This window comes from Mauremys reevesii, linkage group 5, assembly GCF_016161935.1.
Source record: "Mauremys reevesii isolate NIE-2019 linkage group 5, ASM1616193v1, whole genome shotgun sequence".
Lineage (NCBI taxonomy): Eukaryota > Metazoa > Chordata > Testudines > Geoemydidae > Mauremys > Mauremys reevesii.
The window spans coordinates 109,493,848-109,520,023 of NC_052627.1; the positions used below are offsets into that span (position 1 = coordinate 109,493,848).

A 26,176-nucleotide genomic window follows, 5' to 3' on the forward strand; every position below is an offset into this window, starting at 1 on the left:
TCTTGACCTTTCCTGCTGCTGTACTGAATAGCAAACTTGTGTAATTTGCTACACGTGATTATTACTGCGTTCCTTTCAGAATTGTTGCTTTCGGGGTTCTCCCTCCCCCGTTGCATATATATTTCGGATTGCATTTCCTCAGATGCCTGCAGTTTTCCAAATCCGTTCTCATGTTATGTTCTGCCCATTTTTCTAATCCCTCTAGATCCCTTTGTATCATTTTTCTGTCCTCTTTGGTATTTGTAATTCCTTTAAATATTATCTGAATTTGTGCCATTCATTCTGTGCTCCAGGGCATTACTGAAGATGTTATATGAACAGACCAAATGCCAATCTTTGCCGTACCCCTCCCAGACATCTCCCTCTTCCCCCATCTTGATACTTTGCTGTTTATCATTACCTTTTCCTTCATTCTTTTAAAATATTTGGAAAAAATGAGATGCAGGCTGACTTTGTGGCACAATAGTGAACATGTTGATTTGTGAAAGAAGTTTGAATTGCAATCTGACACTAACCACAAGATGCCATAGCTGCAGTTTGTTGCCAGGGCCCAGGATTTCATGTCCTAAGTACATAAGAATGGCTATACTGGGTCAGGTCCATCTAGCCCAGTATCTTATCTTCTGACAGTGGCCAGAGCAAGATGCTTCAGAGGGGATGAACAGAACAGGGTAATGTCGATCATCCATCCCTGGTTGTCCAGTCTCAGCTTCTGGCAATTGGAGGTTTAGGGACATCCAGAGCATGGGGTTGCATCTCTGACCACCTTGACTAATAGCCATTGATGGACCTGTCCTCTATGAATTTACCTAATTATTTTTGATCCAGTTATATGTTTGGCCTTCACAACATCCTATGGCAACGTGTTCCACGGGTTGACTGTGCATTGTGTGGAGAAGTACTTCCTTTTGTTTTAAACATGCTGTGTATTAAGTTCATTGGGTAACCACTGATTCTTGTGTTATGTGAAAGGGTAAATAATACTTCCTTATTCTCTTTCTCCACACCATTCATGATTTTACAGACCCCTATCATATCACCCCCTTAGTCATGTCTTTTCTAAACTGAATGTTCCCAGTCTTTTTAATCTCTCCTTGTATGGCAGTTGTTCCATACCTCCTAATAATTTTTGTTGCCTTTCTCTGTAACTTTTCCAATTCTGATCTATCTTTTAGAGATGAGGCAATCAGAACTGCATGCAGTATTCAAGGCATGGGTGTACCATGGATTTATATAGTGGCATTATGATATTTTCTGTTTTGTTTCCCTTTCCTAATGGTTCCTAATGTTTTGCTTTTTTGACTGCCATGATGTCTCCCAAGATCTTTCTTGAGTGGTAACAGCTAATTTAGACCCCATCATTTTGTATTTATACTTGTGATTATTTTTTCCAACGTGCATTACTTTGTACTTATCAAGTAGGTGTCCAGTGCCTGAGGAAGTCCTGTGAAAGAGAGAGATGGTGGGGTTAGGGAAGAGTAGACCATTTAGGAATATGAACAAGGCAACTGGAACATAGCATTGGGAAAACTTCGCAGTGGAATGATGTGTCCAAAAAAGGAAAATCATATGAAAAAAACTGAGCCTCTAACACCCTTTTTGTGGGTTGAGCTTTAACTATTGCAATGTATTAAAATGTCTTATTTTAATAGGAGAAGCACTGTTTTAAAATATTAAAAGGTCTCTCTCTTTAGGTGGCCGATCGCCTGTTTTCCTCTTTTGGGCAAGATATTTTGGATGCCCTTTATTGGACAGCTACTGAACCTAAGGAGAGAAAAAGAGCTCATATAGGTGTGATTCCTCACTTTTTCATGGCAGTGCTGTATGTCTGTATCCTTTGCTTTTTGTCAGAATTAATTGCAACAATTTTCTTTAGCTTGTTGTACATTAGGTTAAAGAGTTTCTCAGTAAATTAAAATAAGAATAATTTAAAAACAGAATTGTGTAAAATTATTTGAATATGTTTCTGGGCTTGCCTGAAATTACATGTTCACATTCATTTTCAGAATAAGATTTACAGTACTTCATTTTTTAAAAGTGACTTGAAACACTTTTAACCTGCCAAGATGTGAGTTAAGGGTTGTATTTCTCATGCAGCAATTGATGATCTTGCTAACACCAAAAGTGGAGCAAATGGAAACAAATGGACTCTGAATGAATATTAATTGTGCTTACACTTAAGTATTTTCTCACAAGAGGTTTTTAAAACCGCAATTTTACTATCTTCGGTACAGCATAATTGCCCTCCTAATTTGAAAATATGTGTTTTAAAAATATAACTCTAACAATTATTTTTGCTTCCCTCCTTCAGCTCTAGGTTTTTTTTCTATTTTGTCACTAGATTAAATACACTAATATATTGTATTTCTCCTGATGTTGCCCCATGCCACCATGCAACACAGAGTTGTTCTTTAACTGAGGAGGTTGGCTTGAGGTGCCCTTCAGCAAAGCTTGTCTGTCAGTCTTCTTGACTTTCAAATTGGGTTATAGAAGCAAGAAACTTTATAAGGCAGAAATTCATATATTCTTTATGGTAGTGATTTCTAATGTCAATAAACAATGGGAGTGGTTCTTATTTCTTTGTCATGTTAAGTAAATCAAGGCAGAAGATTTTCTTATTGCATGCAAATGGGTTGCTAGACTTCCGTTTGATATATGATGAATTGGGAGAAGAGGGCAATAGATGTTTGTCTCTTCAAAAATAATTAAGTGCAGTGTTGTCTGCCACTTAGCCATGCATTTTTCCCTATTGAATTCTATGGGCCCATTACAATCTCCTGCTCAACTTCCAGAGAGGAAAGAATCATAGAGCCATAGAAATGAAGGGCTGGAAGGGACCTCGAGAAGTCTTCTAGTCCATTCCTCTGCACAGAGGCAGGACCACGTATACCCAGACTGTCCCTGACAGGTGTTTGTCTAACCTGTTCTTAAAAACCTCTGGTGATGGAGGTTCCCCAACCAACCTTGGAAGCCTATTTAAGTGCTTAACTATTCTTATACTTAGAGAGCTTTTCCTGGAATGTTTCTTGGGGAGGGAAGGAGGCATATGAAAATAAGGGGAGCCCTCTCCTGCTTATTTTTCCTCATTGCTTTATTTATTATTAGACTTAAATTTCTTACTGCTTCTGCTATTTCACTGGCCTGATTTCGTGGCAGCTCTTCTGGTGACATTTTTTCTCTGGGACTGACAAGATGTGGTGTCCCTAACCTAGATCAACAAGAGGTACAGAAACCAGCAGCAGTAATGATAGATCCAGAATTCCTACATGCCAGTTACAGTGTGCAATGCAGTTGTTACACACTCAGACTCCATCTCAAGTACTTTCAGGCTATATTAACATTTCTCTTACGTGATGACATTGGGCTCTTTCAAAACAGGAAACCTTGATGCAGCCTGGAACGTGACCTGCAAAAGAATGCTGTTTCTATCAGAGTAGAATGAGCTGCCTAGTAGAGGACTTCAGTGCCTTAACTTAATACTATGTGATTAATGTTGTAAAACGCTGTGGTATATTACAAGCATGCTGTGGAAATATAAGCAGTTCTGAAACTCACAGGTTTGAGTGTAAGAAATTGCTGTAACTTAGAATCTTGTTACAGTGCTCATGTAAAAAATCATATCAACACACTGATGAAATCCTGGACCCATTGAAGTCAATGAGAATTTTACCTCCGCAAGTACTATATAACTACTAATCTACTCCACTAATTAATTTTTCAATGATGCATGAAATATTTTTGTATTTTCTATTAATTTTGAGGACAAAATAAGATCTTTGTCTGAATTTTTTTCAAAGTTTTGGATGATGCTAATATAATACAGTACAGAAATGTACTTTTCAAATGTCATTTTCTTTAACACTGCTATTTTCAGTCTTGCATGCTATTCTTATAATGGTCCAAGCAACAACACTTAATGTAGCCTTCAATTCCCACAACAAGTCACTGCTTACCATCATGATGTCTAATAATGTAAGTATGAAGTAAATTTGATTTTTACCTCAGAGTAATAAGCAAATGCTCGTAAATGAAAGAGATGAACAAGTGACACAGTGCATTTTAGCATCATTGTTCCACAGGACAAATTTGTAATGCTTAGAGTAGTATAACTTCATAATTTAATATATACCCTCAGTTATCCTAAACATAGCATCTGAATAAATTTAAGTGTTTGATTATCTTTGACTTTCAATTAAAAAAAAATTTAACATTCCATAGCACATGGATAATCTGTAATGAAGCTGTTTGTGTTTAAAATTACAGTTCGTTGAAATAAAAGGAAGTGTTTTCAAGAAGTTTGAGAAGAACAATCTTTTTCAAATGTCAAACAGTGGTATGTATATTTACATAGGTCAGAAAAATATTGCTAATTCAAAATTTGTTATTATTTCAAGTATAGTCTTCCATTATGTTTATGGTATTGATATAACAGCTATTATCTTGAAGTAGCTATTGAGCACTCTGTATTTCTGTTAATGTAGCCCTGAATTCCAGATCACCTCATTACTGCTTTGTTTAATAGGACTAAACCAAGAATTCAGTTTTAGGAACATTTATTTGCATAAATAACTGTTTGCACTTTAGTATATCTAAATATGCCAGGAATCTGTCTATGCATTGTCTGTCTACTTAAATACACTCTCAAAATTCACACATTTAACCTACTCAAATACCATTTAAGATTATTGCCAATTTCAGAAACCTCTGGTAGACCACTATATTATTAAATATCACTTAATATGTGCCTTGTTAGCAAGTATTCTGGCATCTTTGCTATGTTAGTGATCACTGGGGCTTATGTGCATATCACAATATCATGTTTTATTCCGGTAAGCAAACAATGTAGAAATAAATGTACTTTGAGAGAGTATATTATGAAATCATGGTAGTTTTTAGAGCATGTCAGAAAGAACCATAGATCTGCACGTTAGATAAAATTAAGACCACAAGAGGCTTAGGTCTTGTCTATGTGGTATGTTAGTCCATGCTAGAGGGATGTAAATTCTAGTGCACACTAGTATGTTGCTCACCAATTTACCTGTGTAGATCCTGCTAATGCACACTAAAAGTTTCCTACTGGATGTTAATGTAGTCCTGTTTCAAACGCTCACTAGAATTTTTAGTGTAAACCAGCAAGGTCAACTCAGACCAGTTAGTACACGACATGCTAGTGTACACTAATTTATACCCCTCTAGTGCAAACTAACACACTGTATAGACAAGCCCTTAAAGAACACAACTGTATATCTGGTATTCATGATTATGTTGCTGAATGTATTGAAATTTGGAAACACTCTAGATTAGAAAGATTGTCCCGGGAAGAGAAGTCTCAACTATCCTTTGACTTAAGTACTTTTGTCATAATATTTCAGGTGGCCAGTAGAAATTTTCGTATTAATTTCAGTACCTAGTTAGGAAAAATGTTTTTTTGATGCTTTGAGATATAGTATGATGTTGAAGTGGTGCTAAGGGCTCTTTATTCCTGGTATCTCCTCATACAGGTGCAGTGCATTAACCTTAGAAAAAAGAATCTTTTGTTTCAGTTCTTCATTACATGCATATGTGATAGGCAAGCATTAAAATTAAAAATTACATGAGAGTGCACAGATGCCCACAATCACACTGTGATGGGTTAGATCACAGAACCCCTCTTGGGAGCTGCCAGCTGATGTGCCAAGACTGCTTCTACCTCTGCCTTCCTTGCCAGCTCGGGGCCCCAGCACCCTGTCTTGCTGAGCCAGACACGCCCGTCTGCTCCAACAAAGACCCAGGGTCTGAATTACTTGCCCCAAAGCTTTAGGTTTACCTGAAAGCAGCTAACAGAAGTGTTCCTGTCTTTAACACTCAGATGCCCAACTCCCAATGAGGTCTAATCCCAAATAAATATGTTTTACCCTGTATAAAGCTTATACAGGGTAAACTCATAAATCGTTTGCCCTCTATAACACTGATAGAGAGAGATGCACAGTTGTTTGCTCCCCCAGGTATTAATACATACCTATACCTATCTCATAGAACTGGAAGGGACCCTGAAAGGTCATCAAGTCCAGCCCCCTGCCTTCACTAGCAGGACCAAGTACTGATTTTTGCCCCAGATCCCTAAGTGGCCCCCTCAAGGATTGAACTCACAACCCTGGGTTTAGCAGGCCAATGCTCAAACCACTGAGCTATCCCTCCCCCTAATATTCCGAGTTAATTAATAAGTAAAAAGTTATTTTATTAAATACAGAAAGTGGGATTTAAGTGGTTCCAAGTAGTAACAGACAGAACAAAGTTACCAAGCAAAATAAAATTAAACGCGCAAATCTATGTCTAATCAAACTGAATACAGATAATCTCACCCTCAGAGATGCTTCAGTACGTTTTTTTTTCCCCAGACTGGACACCTTCCAGGCCTGGGCACAATTCTTTCCTCTGGTATAGCTCTTTTTCCAGCTCAGGTGGCAGCTAAGGGATTCCTCATGATGGTTCCTCCCTTTGTTCTGTTCCACTCCTTTATATATCTTTTGCATAAGGTGGGAATCCTTTGTCCCTCTCTGGGTTCCCAGCCCCTCCTTCTCAATGGAAAGACACCAGGTTAAAGATGGATTCTAGTTCAGGTGACATGATCACATGTCACTGCAAGACTTCATTGCCCACTTGCCAGCACACACACATACAAGAAGACTTCACATATACAGGAAGACCACAGCCATCTTCAGACAGTTGTCCTGGTTAATGGGAGTCATCAAGATTCCAAACCACCATTAATGGCCCACACTTTGCATAATTACAGTAGGCCCTCAGAGTTAGATTTCATATTTCTAGTTTCAGATACAAGAGTGGTACATTTATACAACTAGGATGATCACACTCAGTAGATTATAAGCTTTGTAATGCTACCTTACAAGAGACCTTTTGCATGAAGCATATTCCAGTTACAGTATATTCAGTCATTAGCATATTTTTATAAAACCATATAGACGGCAACGTCACACACACATTAAATAAAAAGCTTTAATTTTCTCTTTGACACTCTCAACTTTTAAATGAAGAAGATACTTTCCTTTAAATCAGACTTTAGTAAAGAAACTAAACCAATGATTAAGTGTAAAACTTTACGTAAAATGGATAATTTGAAGTGTTCCAAGAGTTAGATTTTAGCAAACTGCTTCATCATTTGAATATCTGACTTGTGTATGTGAGACACTAAGATCACAGCTCTGTCACAATCTTCATTTCTGGAGGGGAATATGTCTAGTGCAGGTGATTGGGTTCTTAGGTCAGCCAGTTACTTGCTTTTTGACTCTGAACAAGATTTGTGTCTGCTTCAGTGACTTTATCCCTCTGGAAAATCGGTGTGATACTACTTCAGTTAATGTTGAGAGAATTAATGTTTTCATGGTGTCTTTAAATTCTTGGGTAAGAGGTGATACATGAGTAAACAGTAGAATAATAAAATGATAAATTTAAATAATTCTCCTATTATATTAAACTTGTCTTTTATATTAGAAGTCTATGAAAGCCAAAAAATTGATACTCTTCAGCCATGTTGGAAGGTACTCTTATCCAGTACTAGTGGTGATCATTTCTGGTGGCCAATTTTAAAAGAATGAAATGTGATGTGTAATTAAAATCTGCTTAATGCGAGTCTTTGTACAAGTAAAACTGGATTACTGGAATGTTCACAAAATGAACATAAAAACGGGTCTGAGCACGGCCAAAACAAATTCTCTCAAACTTGAGTGAATACTCAGAAAATATTTGCAATATTCACCCAGCTCGGTTTTTGTTTGGTCTTATGATTTTCAGGGTCCCAATCATGGTTTTTAAGTTAGTTGAGTTCTACTTAAAATAGATTAGGGGCTGTGATTATCAACCATTTCTCATTTATTTCTTCTATTTTATTGTTGGGCACTGTTAGCAATGATCTGTAATGGCAATGTCAAGTTTCGCTCCTAGCCATGGGGTGAAGTGAGGCCATGCATTATGCCAGATGGGTATAGAAACAGATGAGTGCATGCAGGAGTGCACAAAACAAGTGAGTTTATTCTCTTCAAATTGATAGCTAACTTTTCCTGAAATGATTCATAGAACTTTAACGAATCACCACATATTGTATGCCTAAAAAGAGGAAAAAAGCAAGTTTTCTAAGCTTTCCATGTGTTTAGAATTTCAGATGTACCATGATACTTTTCCAACAGTATAGATAGCACTAAATTAATCACTGCAATTTGCAAATACTGGCTGGCAAATCAGTTTGTAAGATTGTTCGTATATTTGGTATTAGCCTCTTTCCACTTGTGGTTTGATAGCTTCAATTGCATGCAGTGAAACAGTGGCATATTTTGTGTTATCTTACTGTGGAAATTCTGACTTGTATCAACAAAGCATTAAAACATCAACGGGTATGTCTGTACTTAAAATGCTACAGCAGCATAGCTGCAGTGCTTCAGTGTAGACACTGCCTATGCCAACGGGAGGAGTTCTCCTGTCTGCATAAGTAATCCACCTCCCCGAGAGGCTGTAGCTGTCTACTCTGGGGGTTAGGTCGGTATAGCTATGTCTGTCAGGTCTGGTCTATACTACAGACCTATACTGGTATAACTGCATCGCTCAGGGGTGTGAAAAATCCCCACCTCTGAGCGACATAGTTATACTGACTGAACCCGCCGTGTAAATAGCACTATGTTAGTGGGAGAAGCTCTCCCGCCGACATAGCTACCACCTCTGGGGGTATGTATGTGTGGCTTAACTACACTTTGTGTGTTCGTTAAAGCTCTACTGCTGCGCCAATGCAGTGCTTTAAGTGTAGACTTGCCCTCAGGCATGTGGATTTTTCACATGCCTGAGAGACGTAGCTATACCAATGTAAGTTCCTAGGCTTGATCTATGCTAGTAACTTATATCAGTATAACTACATTGCTTGGGGGTGTGGAATCCACACCCCTGAGCGGCGGCATTATACTGACCTAACCCCCAATGTATACAGGGCTATGTTAACGGGAGGGCTACTGCCTCTCAGGGAGGTGGAGTACCTTCACCAATGGATGAAGCTCTCCCATCAGTGTAAGTGGCGTCGTCACTAAGGCCCCCCCCTCCTTTTTTTTTTTTTTTGGTCTCTACTGCTGCCTGATCACATAATTCCAGTTCCAAATGAAGTGTGTGGTTGACTGGTCAGTTCGTAACTCTGGTGTCCATAATGCTAAAGTTCTACTGAACGGGGTACAAAATGAATGTTGCATCCAAACATTACTAAATCAAAATGCCGACTTTAAACCTAGTTCCAGAACAATTTGGTTAAATGCCTGAAGATTTTCCATAATTAGCAACACTTTTCTTTCTTGACCCAACAAACAGGTTTGCTGAAAAGACTGTGTCCCATGTTCTCTAGAAGCTCCAGTCCTTTCTAGCTCTTTATAACAGCCTTGAGTAGAAAAAGTGGTGTGTTCATTAACATTGTTTATATTACCTCATCTAGGCTTCAATACAGATGTGCAACTGTATTTCAGTTACAACATTTAGAGTCAGTATCCCTTCCCCAGAGACGTGACCTGTTAATGTCTTATATTTCAAATCTTTGTTGACCATGTCAAGAGGAGAGAGACAAGGCGGGTGAGATAATACCTTTGGACCAATTTCTGTTGGTGACAGAGAAGCTTTTGAGCTTACATAGAGTTCTTCTTTAGGTGCATGCATCTTGTCTCCTGGAACCAACATGGCTTAAACAACATGGCAAACAAATTTCAGAAGACTACTTTGATCCTAAAGGACCTTTTAAGATGGATATAGAAATATTGTATATAAAAACTAGGGCTGTCAAGCGATTAAAAAATTAATTGTGATCAATCCCACTGTTAAACAATAATAGAAAACCATTTATTTGAATATATTTGGATGTTTTCTACATTTTCAAATATTTTGATTTTGATTACAACACAGAATACACAGTGTACAGTGCTCACTTTATTTATTTTTTATTACAAATATTTACATTGTAAAAAACAAAAGAAATAGTATTTTTTAATTGCCTTAAGTACTGTAGTGCAATTTTTTTATCATGAAAGTTGAAATTACAGATGTAGAATTATGTACAAAAAAACCTTGCATTCAAAAATAAAACATTGTAAAACTTTAGAGCCTAGAAAGTCCACTCAGTCCTACTTTCTGTACAGCCAATCACTCAGATAAACAAGTTTATTTACATTTGCAGGAGACAATGCTCGCCTCTTCTTGTTTACAATGTCATCTGAAAGTGAAAACAGGCGTTCATATGGCACTGTTATAGCCAGCATCACAAGATATTTACGTGCAAGTTATGATGAGGACAGAGAAACAGAAGAAGGGAAGAATAGAGCTGGGGTGTTTCTGGGGCACGCTCAGGCCTTGTGCTATGTCAGGGTTGGAGGCAGCCTCCCCACTGAATTCGTGTCGCGGTGGGAGCTGCATAGTGATCTCCCAACTCTGTGCAGCCAATGGCTTGTGCTTCCGCTGCCATGCTGGAGCCTCCACATTTATTTGACAAATAAAATTTGCAGAATTTTGCAATACTGTGCGCATAATTATTTTTTTGGCCCAGAATTTTTAATATTTTTGATGCAGAGTGCCCCTCAGGAGTATATCTTGGGCTTCTGAATTTCCATTTCCAAAAGCTAATTCTCTCCTTTGTGTTTTTATTTTTAAAATACCTTTCTTCTAATCCTACTGTCTGTTCCAGTTGCTCCCCTCCCCCCATTTTTTTCATTCTTTTAAAATATCTTGGAATGGCTGCTAATTGTCACATGCTTCCTTACCTCACTCAATATTCTGTTCTTGATCCTCTCTGAGCTGGTTTTTGTTCTCATTCTAATGAGACAGCTTTCACTAGTTTTTAATGACTTGCTTAGAGCAAACTCCAAAGGTCTTGCATCTATTCTTATCCCTCTTGACTTATCAGCTGCTTTTGATGCTTTGAATACCACTTTCTGTGCCTTCACTTTAACATGCATGTTTTGTTTTTTGTTTGTTTTCTGATGTAGGATTCCAATGATTTGCCTCCTGCTTGCTTGATACATCTTGGGAGTGTATTCTCTAAAGATACTCATCTGACTAGAATGCCACTCTTGGATCTGTGCATCTGCGCTCAAGCCTGATGAGAACTACCGTAGCTCAAACTACTCCTCAAGCTATACTCTAGTTTTCTAAAGTTCAGTTCGTTTCTAACCACATTGAGCAAATTAATTGCCATGAAACATCAACCAATGGATCATCAGCATTAGTCCCAGCTTGATGCAAGGCCATCTCACCATCATCCTCTTATCCTCCACCATATCGTTTTTAATAGTATCTGTGTTTTATTTAAAATAACTTTCTATTTAAAAAAAAAATAGTTGTAAGGTGACTTCCTCTGAGGCACTGACTGCCAGTGGACTTTGGACCCTCCAGCATTGTCCATGCCATCTGGGCTTCATGACCCTTTCTTTCCTTAGAACAGTTACAGCTGGGCCAGAGTGCTTTGTTGTGGCTGGAGGTTTCAGTCCCATTTTCGTACTAATGCCTGGTTCAGAGATTCTTTTCTTTTTTCTGCTCACCTTGGGCACAGTTATTGGAGAACTTTTTCACTCAGCGGTACCCAGCAGGTTGGCTCCAGCTCCCTCTGTTGCCATACGCTGCTGTGTACTCGCATAAGAGGGTGGAGTTGCCCCCCACGCTCCTCAGTTCCTTCTTCCTCCATTGACAGTTGTCGGAAAGATCTTAGACTAGTTATTGTAAATGCTTCCCTCCTTTGTGTGTATAGCTTCTTATTGTTAGGAATTAGTTAAGTTAGTTTTAGCTAGTTTTTGTCATAGGTCTTTTGGACCGTGTTTAATTTCTCCGTACTGGAGCGATGCCAGGCTCACCAGGGTTTAAGTCTTGCTGAACTTGCACTGAACACAAGCTTGTCAGTGACCCACACCCAGCCTGTTTAAAGTGTTGAGGGGACTCCTATATCAGTGATATGTCAGATCTGCAAGGGTTTTGAGCTCTGCTCAAAGAAGAACAGAGCAGAAGGCTCAAGTGTCTACTCATGGAGGCAGCATTTTGGCCCCTATCGGACTCGGTGCACACTTAGAGCGCCCTGAATACATCGTCCTCGGTGCAGAGCACACCAAAGATGTCTCTGGTCCCACTCGCTGATACTGAAGAAAAGGCTTAGACCTTCCTCAAGCTTGGTACCAGACTTGGTCATGTCTGTGCCTAAGCCTAGTCAAGGCAGAGGCTAGGAAACATGCTGGGGTGAGTCTCTCTCGCTGGAGCAATCTTCACCTAAAAAGAAACTATTGCTACCTCCCAAGCCTAAGCCATGTCCATCGAGGGTGTCCCCTGAAAGGTCTCTGAGTCAAAGCCACTAGCCACTGCCACTCCCATCTACCCTGGAGGCATATGCAACCTCAAGAGACTTAGCTTCTCGGTGCCAGTACCCTTGGTGGTGCAAGAAGGTTCACAGTTGGTACCAGTGCCTCTGGCTCCTAACTCAGTGCCATTAGCTACCAAGCCTCTGCAAAGGCTGGTGCAGTCTAAGGGAAAGCCTCTGCTGGTTACCCCAATACCTCCTTCCTAGGACTTAGGATACCTGTCCCTGATTGACTGGTTCTGTCCCCCACCCCCAATGTCAGACAGTTCAGGTGCTTCATCTTCAGATTCAGAGGTACATTTGTCTGTGTCTCATCCAAGACAGAGGACATGCCCTCCATCAGAGACTTGGGAACATGTGCAGTGCTGCAGTCTCAACACTGGCTTGCCCCTCCTCCTAAGGGGCAATGGCCCAACAAAAGTTGTGTCCCAGCCCAATATCAGTGGCCATTCTGGGCACTGTGGGTCATTCCTCCACCCACTAGGTCTTCCTCTGCATCCTGAGTGACATGGCAACATTGATTTATGTCATTCAACACACCAAGCTACTCCTTAGAAAGCTTCTTGCATGGTTAGCATCTGTATACATCTCAAGTTGAAATCATCTGGACAAGGTGATTTGGGTGCCAACGTCAGTTTTATCATTCCTGGATTGGTGGACTCTCTGAACCGGTGTGTGTGGGGAGGAGTTCCCATGTCATGGGGATCCATTCATCAATAGGGCGCCGCTTTCTGGCTGCTCTGGTGATTAGCTCCTTCCAGGTGCTGTATCCCCTATGGGGGTCTTTCTACCCATCTCTGCAACTCTAGGTGCTCCTTCTTCATGACTTGGCCCTCAGGCCGGGTCACTGCATGTTTCCCCCTTCCGGGTATGAAACTGTCCCAAGCAGTCCACGCTCCACTGATTGGTCTGTGCCACTTCCCCAGTGGCTGGTAGGTGAACCTGGACCCACCCTCTGCTCTGGGTTCCAACTTGGGCCCTTTCATTAGCAGCCAAGGTCTGCCCTATCCTGTCCCTTGCTGCCTTTCCCTGGAGCCATTCCTACTTTTCTGCATTTGCCAGCCCAAACTCCCTCCTACCAGGGAGTAACTGTAGGGTACTTGCTTCTATAGACCCAAACACACCTCCCTTTTCCCAGGGAGTGACTGCAGACTACTTCTCTGCAGCCCCCCAGCTGATCTCAGCTCCTGGGCTTTCTATAGTCCCCTCCTGTTCCCATCCATCTGAGCCTCATCTGATTAATTGTTAACCCTTCGCTCCTCCTCCAGGGGAAGCCTGGGCATTTAATTGGCCTACCTAGCCACCTTAACCCCTTCAAGTCTTGTGTCAGGTAACTTTACCCCTCTCCTCCCCACCAGCTCTCCATTTTAGTTACAGATGCATCAGACCTAAGTTGGAGGGTCCCTGCAGACTGATGGTCTCTGGGCACCTCAGGATCTAATGACTCTCAGAAATATCAGAGTTAAGATCTGTTCAGCCTTCCTCCAACATAAAGCAAGAAAGAGCTTGCTGCTTCTAACAAACAGCTTTGCAACCATGTTTTACATAAACAGACAGAGAGGGGCACACTCGAGACAGCTCTGACAGGTGGCAATCTGCCTCCAGATCTTTTGCATAACCAGTTCATCTGAGTTGCTTACCTTCCAGGGAAGCAGAAAACATTGGTGGGTTGACTGAGTAGGACTTTCTTCAATCACCATGAGTGGTCTCTATTTCTGGATATTGACAAGTCCAGCTTCCTGCTCTGGGGAACTTCCCAAATAGATCTATTTGATTGAGATCTGATCTACACTCCAGAGTTAGGTTGATGCAAGGCAGCTTATGTTGACTCAACCAGTGATGAGCTGCCAAAATCTTAACAACGGGTTCCCTATAAAAAGTTCTGATTTAAGGGATGTGCGACAGCATGTATTTTTTGTACCAATAGGGTTACCATACGTCCATATTTTCCCAGGAGGTGATTAAGAACCGAAAAGCCTGACATGTCCAGGAAAATACAGATGTATTTTAACCCTACCTAAAGTTCTTTTTTAAAAAGATGGGGCTGAACTAGAAATGAGCTCCGTTTCACATGTGTGGGTGGTGATCAGGGACAGTCTCAATTTTTGGGTCTTTTTCTTATATAGGCTCCTATTACCCCTCACCCCCGTCCCGATTTTTCACACTTGCTGTCTGGTCACTCTAGGGTGTGCACATGTGTGGGTCCCAGCTGCTCCCTGCCCCCCCCCTCATTGAAGCAGGTGTGCAGGGTTACTGCCCTGGGAACTGCAGGGCACCAGTGGATGTGGGGCTGGCTGCAGATAGGGGCGTGGGGCAGGGCTAGCTGGAGGCAGGGAGTGACACGGGCTGGCTGTGGGCAGGTGATGCAGACGGGCGGGATGCGGGTGGTTGCGGGCAGGGGTGGTTGCGGGCAGGGGTGGTTGCGGGCAGGGGGTGGCTGCGGGCAGAGGCTGACTGCGGGCAGAGGCTGGCTGTGGCAGGGGGTGGGGCAGGGGGCGGCTGTGGGCCGGGGGTGGGGCGGGGGCTGGCTGTGGGCAGGGGCTGGCTGGGGCAGAGGGCAGCTGTGGGCAGGGGCTGGCTGCGGGCAGAGGGTGGCTGTGGGCAGGGGCTGGCTGCAGGCAGAGGGAGGCTGTGGGCAGGGGCTGGCAGGGGTGGCTAGGGGCAGGGGTGGCTGGGGGCAGGGGTGGGGCAGGGGCTGGCTGGGGGCAGGGGTGGGGCAGGGGTGGCTGGGGCAGAGGGCGGGCAGGGGCTGGTTGGGGGAGGTGGCTGGGGGCAGAGGGAGGCTGTGGGCAGGGGCTGGCTGGAGGTGGCTGGGGGCAGGGGCTGGCTGGGGGCAGGGGGTGGGGCAGGGGGGTGGCTGGGGGCAGGGGCTAGCTGCGGGCAGGGGGGTGGCTGTGGCAGGGAAGGCGGGGGAGGGGCGCAGATACTCACACCGGGGGAGCGGCTGGGAGCAGCAGGACGCAGCCAGGGACTCACCAGGCAGCAGCAGGAGCCCCAGGGCCAGAGGTCCAAAGAGCAGGAGCAGCAACAGGGCCAGGAGGCAGCTCACATGGCTCTCGCAGCACAGCACAGCGCAGCGCCCCCGTGCGGCCGGGAGGAGGAATTACAGGCTTCCCAGGCAGAGCCCATCAAAGCTTCCCTCGCAGGGAAGCTAGTTAACAAGCGGTTCTAAATTTAACAATGGGTTCGCGCGAACCGGCTCCAGCTCACCCCTGGACTCAACTAAGGAAACATCTACAATTAAAATTTCACTTGACCAACGTAACTGCCCCACTATGCCGACTTAATAACTCTACCTCCATGAGCAGCGTAGTGTCTAGGTTGATGCAGTGTCAATGTAGACACCTCATTGTTTGTTTGTTACTGGCTTTCAGGCACTATCCCACAAAGTCCCACACCAACGGTACAATCAATAAAAGCACTCCTGGTGAGGATGCACACTGAAGACACAAGGAGTAAAGTGTAGACACACGCAAGCGATGTGATTACTGTGGCAGTTGTATGCCGACATAAGTTAAGTCTGCTTAATTTTATAGTGTAGACATGGCCTTCATTTCCCAGACCTGAAGAGCTCTGTGTAAGCTCAAAAGCTTGTGTCTCTCTCACCACCAGAAGTTGGTCCAGTAAAAGATATTACCTTACCCATCTTGTCCCTTCAACAGTTGTGGCAGTTAAGAGGGTAAGATCAGAAGAGAAGGCACCTTGAGCAGAGGAAGAACTCAAGGAGGGACAGAAAGTGGGACAGTGTCCACCTGCAAGAACAACAAAAATAGCAGATCTTTAGGATAACCCTCTACCTCTTCTCCTGTGTCCCTAACACAGTGTTTGGGGAACCATCGCATATTGAACCGAGTTTGGATGGGGGGAGGGAGTATGGGACCTGTTGTGGCCACTTCAAGTTTAATTGAGGATCCATACTTTAGAATGCTTTCTCAAATTTTGGAATTTTTGCCTTCACCGTTTTCATATATTTTCGTAATATCAATGGTGGAGTCTTGGGTATCGTTTTTTGCAATGTTACATTTTAAGGAAATATTACATATTGATCTAATGTTCCTATGCAACATACAAGACAGAGAGCAAGGGATTTCATAATTTTTTTGCTCAGTAAGAGAGTATTTATTTAATGGTCGCGTGAAAACTGCATGATCATTTTTGTGGTGCTGATAATTGTCATATCAAATATAAGCCAAAGTACATCAGAATGCACACGAAACCTAATGGTGCCTGGTTATCCCTAAGCTTCTTGTAGAATTATCCTTGGAAAAACTTACATCATTTAGATGCTGGTCCTGCTATAATACCTGGTATATTGAACTGTACATAAAAAGTATGCTTTTTACCTAGTCTTAACTGGAATCGTCTCTTCAGTCAAGCAGTTTAGAAACTAGGCGTTTGCACCCTTTTTTACTTCTGTGGGCCAAGATCATTGTACACACCAATGGCTTCTTGCATAACTCCATTCCCCCACAAGCCCCATCCCTTCCATCTCTATTTCAGGGACTCGTTACAACCCCTTCTAACTCTCTCTCTCTCTCTCTCTCTCTCTCTCTCTCCTTTGAAAGGGATTCTGTGTCCTCCAGTATCCCCATGCCAGGGGCTGTGTGTAGCCCCACTTCCCTCTGTCCCCAATTCTTCCCCCATACCAGAGGCTCTGTGTGTGTCCCCATGTCCCCCATGCCAGGAGTTCTGTGTGCATTCCCTTCCACCATACCTCTCCATTCCCCCCCCCCCCTTTCTACCTCACCATGCTTCTCTCTCCTTCAGGGTGTGAGTATTTTGAAACTTTATTGGCAAGCTAGGGAGAGCTGAAATGAGGGGTATTAGGCTGGAATGTGATAATGGCTGCCATCACCCCGTTCTCTGATCTATGGATCATTACAGAGGCAGTTGAAGCAGCTATCTCTGCTAACCAGATGTGTTCCAGGGTCTCCATGTGTCATCCATTTTCCCCCTTCTGTTTGTCCCGATTTTTTTTCTTTCACCAAAATCAGTAGGGTTCTGCCCACTGATGCTTAGAAAATTTCGCTGAAGTGTTGGAATTGATTGGATTCAGTGTTCCAAAGTTATTGTGTTATATCCAAACAGAAGTGCTAGCACTCTGAGTAGAAGACCTCATAAACTTGGCCTTATCATACTATGTTTCTAGATGCAACATATAATGTATTACTATTGACTGTTGCAATAGGCAGGTTACCAAAGTGGAGGACACATAATCTGATCCGGCATGGCAAATGATTCAATATCAAGCTTTGACTGCCTTTGTTGCACCATATTTTATCTTAATGAGACCAGAACTGACAGCTTCCTCTAACTTGCTTTTAATGCTGCTTCGGGACAGACTACTAGAGATCTTTTAAATATGGTGCAATCAATTCACTTAAGGCCATTCAGTTTCACTGGAGCACTGAGTTCATATCACTCCTTTGATATGGCTGATCTCTGCCTACTCTAGAGGAAGCAGGAGTTTGAGTTGCAAATTACTTGAAGTGACAAACTGTGTTTTGTCCTTCTGAATCTGAGCAATTTCGGGCAAATATTGGCTCTTACTGTGTGACCAGTGCCTAGTACAATGGCACTACCATAATACAGATAAATATTTTATTTGGAGTTGGCAATTGATTATTTTTTTTTTCAGATATAAAGGAGAGATTCACCAACTATGTGCTATTATTGATAGTATGTCTAAGAAATATGGAACAGTTCTCATGGAATCCAGGTAATGACGCTATTGAAAAACATGTAATTTTTAAATTATATACTTGTTAGTATGTAATTACAATACTACAGGTACACATGTAAGACATACCCCTTTGCTCAACACAGCAATCTGAAAGTCAAAAAGTGAGCAGTACTCTTAAAATCAGACTCCTATGACCTCGGATCACAAAATCTGAATAATCTGTTAACTATTTCATTTTCTGTGGATTGTGATTCCATTGATTCCAATGGAAGCATATACCCTTGCATTGTAAATAAACATTGATGTGTTTTGCAAAGTTTTGAGTTACATTTTTTATATTTTTGAATCTACCGGTAAGAAATCCTGTTAGAAAAGTGTCATTATTTTCTTATGCTGGCAAGAAAGGAACCCAGTATAAGACTGAAAATGTGTTTCCATCTTGATTTTCATACTAATTAAACTTTGTTATTTTTTAAATGCTTAATTCAAATAAACATTGATGTTTGTTCTAATGTAGCAGGTTGGAAATGTATTTAGTGATGTAGGGCCTGATTCTGTGCCTTTTTCTCTAGGACAAAAGGTGTTTTTAACGCATGTTGGCCAACGGATTTATCGAAATCAGATAACATGTTAAACTGCAACTGCTTTGTCTACACTAAGTTTTAACACATGATAGCTAGCACATGTTAAAAAACATACCTTTTATCCTAGTGAAGATAAGGCCTTACAGTGCAGGGTCTAGCACAACAGAACCTGATCCTCCATAGGGCCTTTGGATGCTATGCTAATACAAGTAATTCTCCGAGTAGATACTATGGTGGGAATTCATCTCTGCAAGTCACCCATTCATTTCTGAGATATATAAAATGCTTTGTACCTTTGAAAGTTTGACTGCTGTGCTAAGCAGTAATAGCAAGTTTTCTTTACTTATGGATCAAATTGTACAGTATAACTGATTTTTAATTTTTTCTTAACTTTCAGATCACCTTTGGGTGTTGTTTCCAGATGTTTGCATGGTCATTGCATCAGAAATTGCAGTGGATATTGTGAAACATGCATTTATAACAAAATTCAATGACATTACAGCAGATGTAGGTATACTATTGGACTTCTAAACATGTTTGCTCTAGTTGTGATTTGCTCTGTTTTTAAGACCGCTATAAAATGTAGAAAAAGATTGAGTCTAATGAAGAAAATGTTGGGGATTATGTTTTTTGCTATTAAAGTTAAAGAAGCCATTTCCTAAAACTCCAGTAGTTATTTTCTTATTAACAGGCACTTCTGAGGATGAATTTAATGTGCCTGAAACACCTTTGCTTCTAAATTCATAGTTCCAGATCCATAAATTAAAACTTGAGACTGTTGTATAACAGCCAAAATTCACATAATTTGCGGATCATTTTTGGGGCAGTTGCTAGGTCAAGAAAACATAAAGGTAATGTTTATATTTACTTTAGTCACCCAGAGCATGTACATTTTTCTAAACAAAATGGATTGTGAGATACAATTCATGTTTTAGAAAAATCTTTTTCTCTGTGAGACTATTGAATCTTTCTGTTTGTGTATTTTTAAAGATGGAAACTGAGATCAGAAATATTTTTTTCTCTTCTCTGCAGCACTGAATATAAAGTAGGTTAATGTTGGTTTACCATTCCTGTAATTTCTTGGGGCATATATAGTATGTAGACCTTCTTTAATGTACTAGATGAAATTTGTTTTATGTTGTATGCTAACATATGCTATATTTGTCTTAGGCCTGGTCTGCACTAGAAAATTGTCTGCTTAAATACGTCACTCAGCATTGTGAAAAATCCACACCTCTGAGTGGTGTATTTAAGCCAATCTAACCTGTAGTGTAGGCTGCTAGGTCAACAAAAGAATTCTTCTTTGAGGAGTGACCTTGTGGGTGCTCCACTTTAGGTGTCTTGACGCCCCGTGCTTGTAATTGGAGATTTGTGGTAGCAGTGCCCGGTTGGTCCACACATGCTCCGTAGCCGTCTCACACCGCTCCGAGCAGTTACATAGCGGTGCACAGGCAACCATACTCTAGTTTCTCCTCTGCCGCCTTTGGCTTGAGTCAGAGTGATCAGCAGCGCCCTCTCTTTCTTCAGAAAAAAATTATAGTAGATAATTCATTGTGGTAGTGTTAACTTAGTTATAGTTAGCTTCCCTATCCCCTATCTAATTTCTTTAATTTCATCCAAAAAATTTTTTTTCCAGTCTACCTTCCCTATCCGCCCATCACTCCAGCAGGACTACAGCCTTAGACTCAAACAGGGTTTACCCCTGTTTTTCTCCAAGAGACCAACTCTCTCAGGCATGCCAGGCTCAGCTGGTTTTAAATGCTGCCTGACTTGCACATTCTCCATACCGGTTTCTGATGGCCACGCTCAGTGTGTCCGCTGCCTCAGCAAGACACACATTTATTTAAAAGTGCCCACACTGCAGAAAGCTGGCAGCTAAGACAAGAAAAGCCAGGGATCTCCAAGTGAAGCTCCTCATGATGGAGAAATTCCTCAGGTCAGCCGCCAGCCCCCAACCCTGAGTCCAAGTCACTCCCTGGCCAACAGTCGCCAGCGGCTGCCTCTGACAGGAGCTCTGCTCCAACAACAGGAGCCTGTTGCTAAGGAGCCTGCTCCTAGAAAGGCTACAAAAAAGTGGTCACAGACATCCCTGCACCAAGAGTCGCCCAAAAGAAAGTGCTCTCCAGCTGAAAAATCTGCCCCAGTACTGACAGCACCAAGAGAGCCGGACTGCAAGGCACTGGGAACGTCTGACACCAAGAGTTCCCGACAAGCTAAAGACACTATGTGGGCAAGCTCGAATGGAGGTGAAACGGTCCAACTCAGCATCCACTAAGATCTCTACCCAAGCAGTACAATGGCACCACCTGCTGTACCTGTGCTGCACAGCTATAAATGTTCGGCACCGGCAGTTTCAAATCATGCTCCTGGGCCGTCCACCATGCCATCTACAGCACCGAAGCTCACAGTACCGCAGCCAGGGCCGGCTCCAGGCACCAGCCGACCAAGCACATGCTTGGGGTGGCACCTTATAAGGGGCGGCCAATCTTGGTTCGGCGCTCCGGGGGGGGAGGTGTTGATTTTCTTTTTGGTTCAGCAGGGTGGTGCTCGGGGGGGAGGGTGTTTTTGGTTCGGCGGGGTGCCGCTCAGGTTTTTTTGTTGTAGTTGGTTTTGGTTCGGCCGGGCAGCACTCGGCGGGGAGTTGTTTTTGGTTCAGTGGGGCAGCGTTTTGTTTTGTTTTTTTGTGCTTGGGGCGGCTAAAAAGTTGGAGCTGGCCCTGACCGCAGCAACTCCTGAGGCATGCAGACCTGATAGTGGCCTCAATGCCTGAATCTCCTCTACTCGGCACCAAGGGCACCCCATCCAGATCAATACTAACCCAGCTGACTACTCCCTGCAGATCAGCCCCTCCTATCTCCACTAATGAGGAAGAAGAGGATGATGCAGTAATATACACTCCTCACCCTAGCCAGGATCATCTCATAACCCGCCACCTGTGGAGATACGAGGATGGTATAGTCACCCATGGGCACCGCCCCCATATCATTCCCACCTAACTGGTGATACTGGAATCCATGGACAACCAAAACTGCAGGCCCCCTAGTCCGCCTAGGTCCAGAATAGCCCGGTCCCCTTCACCAACCGTCCCGGCACCCTCAGAAACACAAGAAGAAGACACTGAAGAACCTGAGGACATAGCCCTACGTGACACTTCACCACCTGCTTACCTCTCATCTTCATCACCAGATGAAACCAAATGCCACTACCCCCTACTATGGGGGATGATTTCAAATCTTTTCAGAACCTCTTCAGAAGGGTTGCTTAATCCCTAGGCGTTCCATTTACACAGCTACCAGAAGCCCAACTTAAGCTCATGGACATACTCCAGGCATCCCCATTGACAAAGAGAGTCCTGCAATAAATGATGCTATTATGGAGCCTGGGAAAATCATCTGGCAGACTCCAGCTTCTGCCCCACCTCGCGTTAAGAGGTCTGACAAAAAATATTATGTGCCAGCAAAAGAAGCTGAATTTTTATTTACACACCCCACTCCAAACTCCTTAGTGGTGGAGGCAGTCAATCAAAAAGGGAAACAACACCAGTCCTGAATGACCCCATATGATAAGGAATGGAAAAGGCAAGACTTTTTTGGGTAGAAAGCCTATTCCTCAGCTACACTTCAGTTCCACAAGCTAACTATGTGGCCCTGCTGGCTAAATATACACACAATCTGTTCTCCAAAATGTCATAATTTATTGAAAATTTGCCAGATGGTTAAAAAAAAAAAAAAGAAAGATATAAGGCAAACATTTCTGAGGGATGTCTCATAGCCAGGACAGCCCTACAGGACTCCCTTGACTCTGCAGACATGGCAGCATGATCCATTGCCACATCCGTGATCATGCACCGTGCATCCTGGCTCCGTCTTTCTGGATTCCCAAGGGAGGTCCAGGCAACGGTTGAGGACTTACCCTTTGAGGGTCAGAAACTGTTAGCTGACAAAACTGATGTGTCCTTACAGACCTTAAAGGACTCCAGGGCGACCTTAAAAACCCTGGGCATCTACGTACCTGCAAACAAAAATAAGGCAGGTTTTACAACCAGAGATTCCGGGCTACTCCACACTCTCAGCCCCAAAGACAGTACAACCAACTGCTTAAACAAAGACAGCATAGACATTGACAGAACCAAGATCAGCCTTCAACGTCTCAATCATCCACCTCTAGACAATCATTTTTGAAGGTGTGGTCAAGGGCTTGAGACCTCCACGCTCTCTGACTCCGGAATCAGAAACAGTCCGCCACCCATTCAGAGACCACCTTTCACCATACTACCCAGTCTGGAACACTATCACAACAGACAAATGGGTTTTAGAGATTATCCAGAAGGGTTACTCCATCCCCTTTACTTCTATCCCACCTACCCACACCTCTTCCCATCCCTCTTCAGGGACCCCTCTTATGAGCACCCGTTACAACAGGAAATAAACCACCTTGTCCAAGTAGGTACTGTGGAACCCAAACCAGTGCAACTCAAGGAGAGAGGTTTTTATACACATTATTTTTTTCCTAACTCATAAAAAAAAACTGCTGGGTGGAGACCCATCCTGGACTTACGAAAACTCAACAAATGCGTGAGAAAACATTTCAAAATGGTGACTCTAACCACAACAATTCTGGCATTAGAGAAAGAAGATTGGCTCTTGGCCCTCGACCTTCAGAACACTTATTTTCATATTACAATCCACCGATCACACAGAAGATTCCTGAGATTCACCCTAGGGAAACAGCATTTCCAGTACAGAGTACTACCCTTCGGCTTTTCCACTGCCCCAAGGGTTTTTTTCCAAGGTTCTCGCTGTCATTGCAGCTCAGCTCTGCAGACAAGGAGTGCTATTTCCATACTTAGACGATTGCTTTATAAGGACACCAACGCAGCAAGAAGCAATAAATGCCACACAAAAGTCCACACTGGTTCCTGTCCAAAAGTTAGAATTCATAGGAGCCTCCCTCGATTGTCTCACAGCGACAGCAATGTTACCCCAACAATGCTTCCTCACTCTAGTAAACTTAAATTCAACGATGATGGACAGCCCACAAACATCTGCCGGAACATGTGTACAACTCTTGGGGCATATGTCAGCGACAACATTTGTTGTAAAACATGCCAGACTCCACATGAGATGTTTGCAGGCCTGGCTTCGAACAGTATATATACCACACAGACACACACTCAACAGATGCCTCACAATGCCACGCAGAGTAAAAGGCTCATTAACATGGTGGACACAACCAAAGAATGTCTGCTCAGGGAGTCCCTTTCCAACAAAGAACTCCAACCATGACAATCATGACAGATGCTTTCCTAATAGGGGCATATCTACTCAACAATACAATCCAAGGCCACTGGTCCCCAGCAGAGTCCAACCTGCACATAAACTTACTGGAGCTAAGGGCAGTCCGAAATGCATGCAACCCTCTAATTTCTCCCTTTAATCAAGAACAATGCTATCAAGATCCTCAGGGACAATATAGCATGCATGTTTTATGTAAACCGCCAAGGGGGAACACAGTCATACTCCCTATGTACAGAAACAATACACCTTTGTAATTGGTGCATAACCAACAACATAGGATGCCGATATCTCTATCTGCCAGGATGTCAGAATACAACAGTGGCGATTTTTCACAAACCCACAAGTGGGAGATGGATCGAGAAATTGTCAAATTCATATTCAAATTATGGGGGATCCCCACCATAGATCTATTTGCAACAGCTCAGAATGCCAATGCCCAAAATATTGTTCCAGAGTGAGATTGGAACTCTATTCCCTAGGCGACGCTCTCCTCATAAAACGGGAGGCGCCACTGATGTATGCATTTCCTCCAACTGTACTTCTAAGCAGAGTCATTCACAAGATCGGGCAGGAAAAGTCTAGGGTCATTCTCATTGTACCCACATGGTCCAGACAAATGTGGTTCCCATAACTGCATCAGATGACAGTGAAACCACCTCTAACCCTTCCCTTAGTACCTCACCTTCTATCACAAGATGTGGGACGCGTCCGTCACCCCAACCTTGCAGTACACCACCTTAAGTCCTGATTACTCCATGGCTGACGGGGGTCGAGAAGGCCTGTTCTGAGGAAGTAAAAGATATATTACTGAACAATCGGAGACTTAAATACAAGAAAAACATATATCCGTAAGTGGAAAAGATTCTGAACATGGTGCCAAGACAAACAGATCTTACTACAGTTGTCCCCCCTACCGAGGATCCTCAGCTATATACTGGAGCTTGTGGATAGCCCCGAATTTTTAAGTCTATCAGCGTACACTTGGCTGCTGTTACCTCCTTCCATGGCAAGATGGACAGGGTCACTATATTTGCTCACCTGATGATTAAATGCTTCCTTAAAGGCATTGAAAACACTCATCCCCCCCTCCATGTGGGACCTCAACCTTGTTCTGCACGGACTCATGGGAAAACTGTTTGAACCCCTTCCAACTTCCTCTTTGTTGCACTTATCAATGAAGGTGGATTTCCTCATTGCCATCACGTCCACAAGACGGGCGGGAGAATAAGGTGCCTTAATGGCACACCCACCTTATACAACATTCTTTAAATATAAAGTAATCCTAGGACCACATCCTAAGTTCATACCCAAAGTCACCTCCCCCTTTCATTTAAATCAACTCATTTACTTACCTGTATTTTGTTTGAAGCCACATGCGGGCGGGACGGAGGCCTCACTCCAGACACTGGATGTTCACAGAGCATTAGCTTTCTACATTGAAAGAACAAAAACATTAAGAAAATCACCTGGACTATTTGTTTTCCTTACAGAACACTCAATGGATCAAACTGTCTCAAAATCAGACTATCCAAATGGCTATCTGGATGTATCCATTTGTGCTACCAGAACAGCAATTTACAGCCTCCACCGGGAGTCCGTGCACACTCCACTAGAGCACTGGCAGCATCTGTAGCCTGTCACTGACATTTGCAGAGCAGCTACTTGGGCATCACTCCATACTTTCACTAAACATTATGCTTTAGAACAATAATCAGCATCAGATGCTCACTTTGGACTTAAGCGTTATCCACCATCAATAGACCAACTCCGAAATCCCACTCCTCCACTGATGGGCACTGCTCAACAGTCACCTAAAGTGGAGCACCCACAGGTACACTCCTCGAAGAAGAGGAGGAGGTTAGTCACCTTGTGCAATAACTGATGTTCTTCCTGTGGGTGCTCCACTACCATCCCTCTATTTCAGAGTTTCAGGCCAATTCTCTGAGGTAGAGAAGGAACAGGGGGATGGTTGGCTCCACACCACTATGTAACCGCTTAGACCAGCATGAGTCGGCTACGGCGCATGCGCGGCTCAACTGGGCACTGCTACCATAAATCTCTGATTACAAGTGCAAGGCATCAAGACACCTAAAGTGGAGAACCCACAGGGACAGCCATCTTGAAGAACCTCAGTTACTGCACAGGGTGAGTAACCTTCTCTTCTGTCCACCCAGCCTACTGCCTATTGGGGAGATGGATTACCTATTCTGATGAGAGAATCCTTCCCGTCAGTATAAGTAGTGTCTACACTGAAGTACTA

At 42.9% G+C, this 26,176-nt stretch overlaps 1 protein-coding gene and 1 long non-coding RNA gene across 7 annotated transcripts in view; one reads left to right on the top strand and one right to left on the bottom strand.

Annotated features, from left to right (window-relative positions):
• Positions 1-15,329, bottom strand: part of LOC120406178 — a 56,816-nt gene extending 41,487 nt beyond the window's left edge. Inside the window, exons 1-2 of the long non-coding RNA XR_005599122.1 lie at positions 15,284-15,329; positions 13,993-14,222 (exon numbers count right to left, since the gene is read on the bottom strand). This is a non-coding gene — a long non-coding RNA (uncharacterized LOC120406178). The remainder of the gene's footprint in view (positions 1-13,992; positions 14,223-15,283) is intronic.
• TAPT1 (transmembrane anterior posterior transformation 1) overlaps positions 1-26,176 on the top strand; it is a 111,389-nt gene that overhangs the window by 57,157 nt on the left and 28,056 nt on the right. For all 6 annotated transcript variants that reach the window (XM_039540582.1, XM_039540583.1, XM_039540587.1 and 3 more), the window contains 5 exons: positions 1,695-1,830; positions 3,875-3,972; positions 4,264-4,333; positions 17,991-18,071; positions 19,017-19,126. In XM_039540582.1, coding sequence (XP_039396516.1) covers positions 1,695-1,830; positions 3,875-3,972; positions 4,264-4,333; positions 17,991-18,071; positions 19,017-19,126 — 495 coding nt within the window. The remainder of the gene's footprint in view (positions 1-1,694; positions 1,831-3,874; positions 3,973-4,263; positions 4,334-17,990; positions 18,072-19,016; positions 19,127-26,176) is intronic.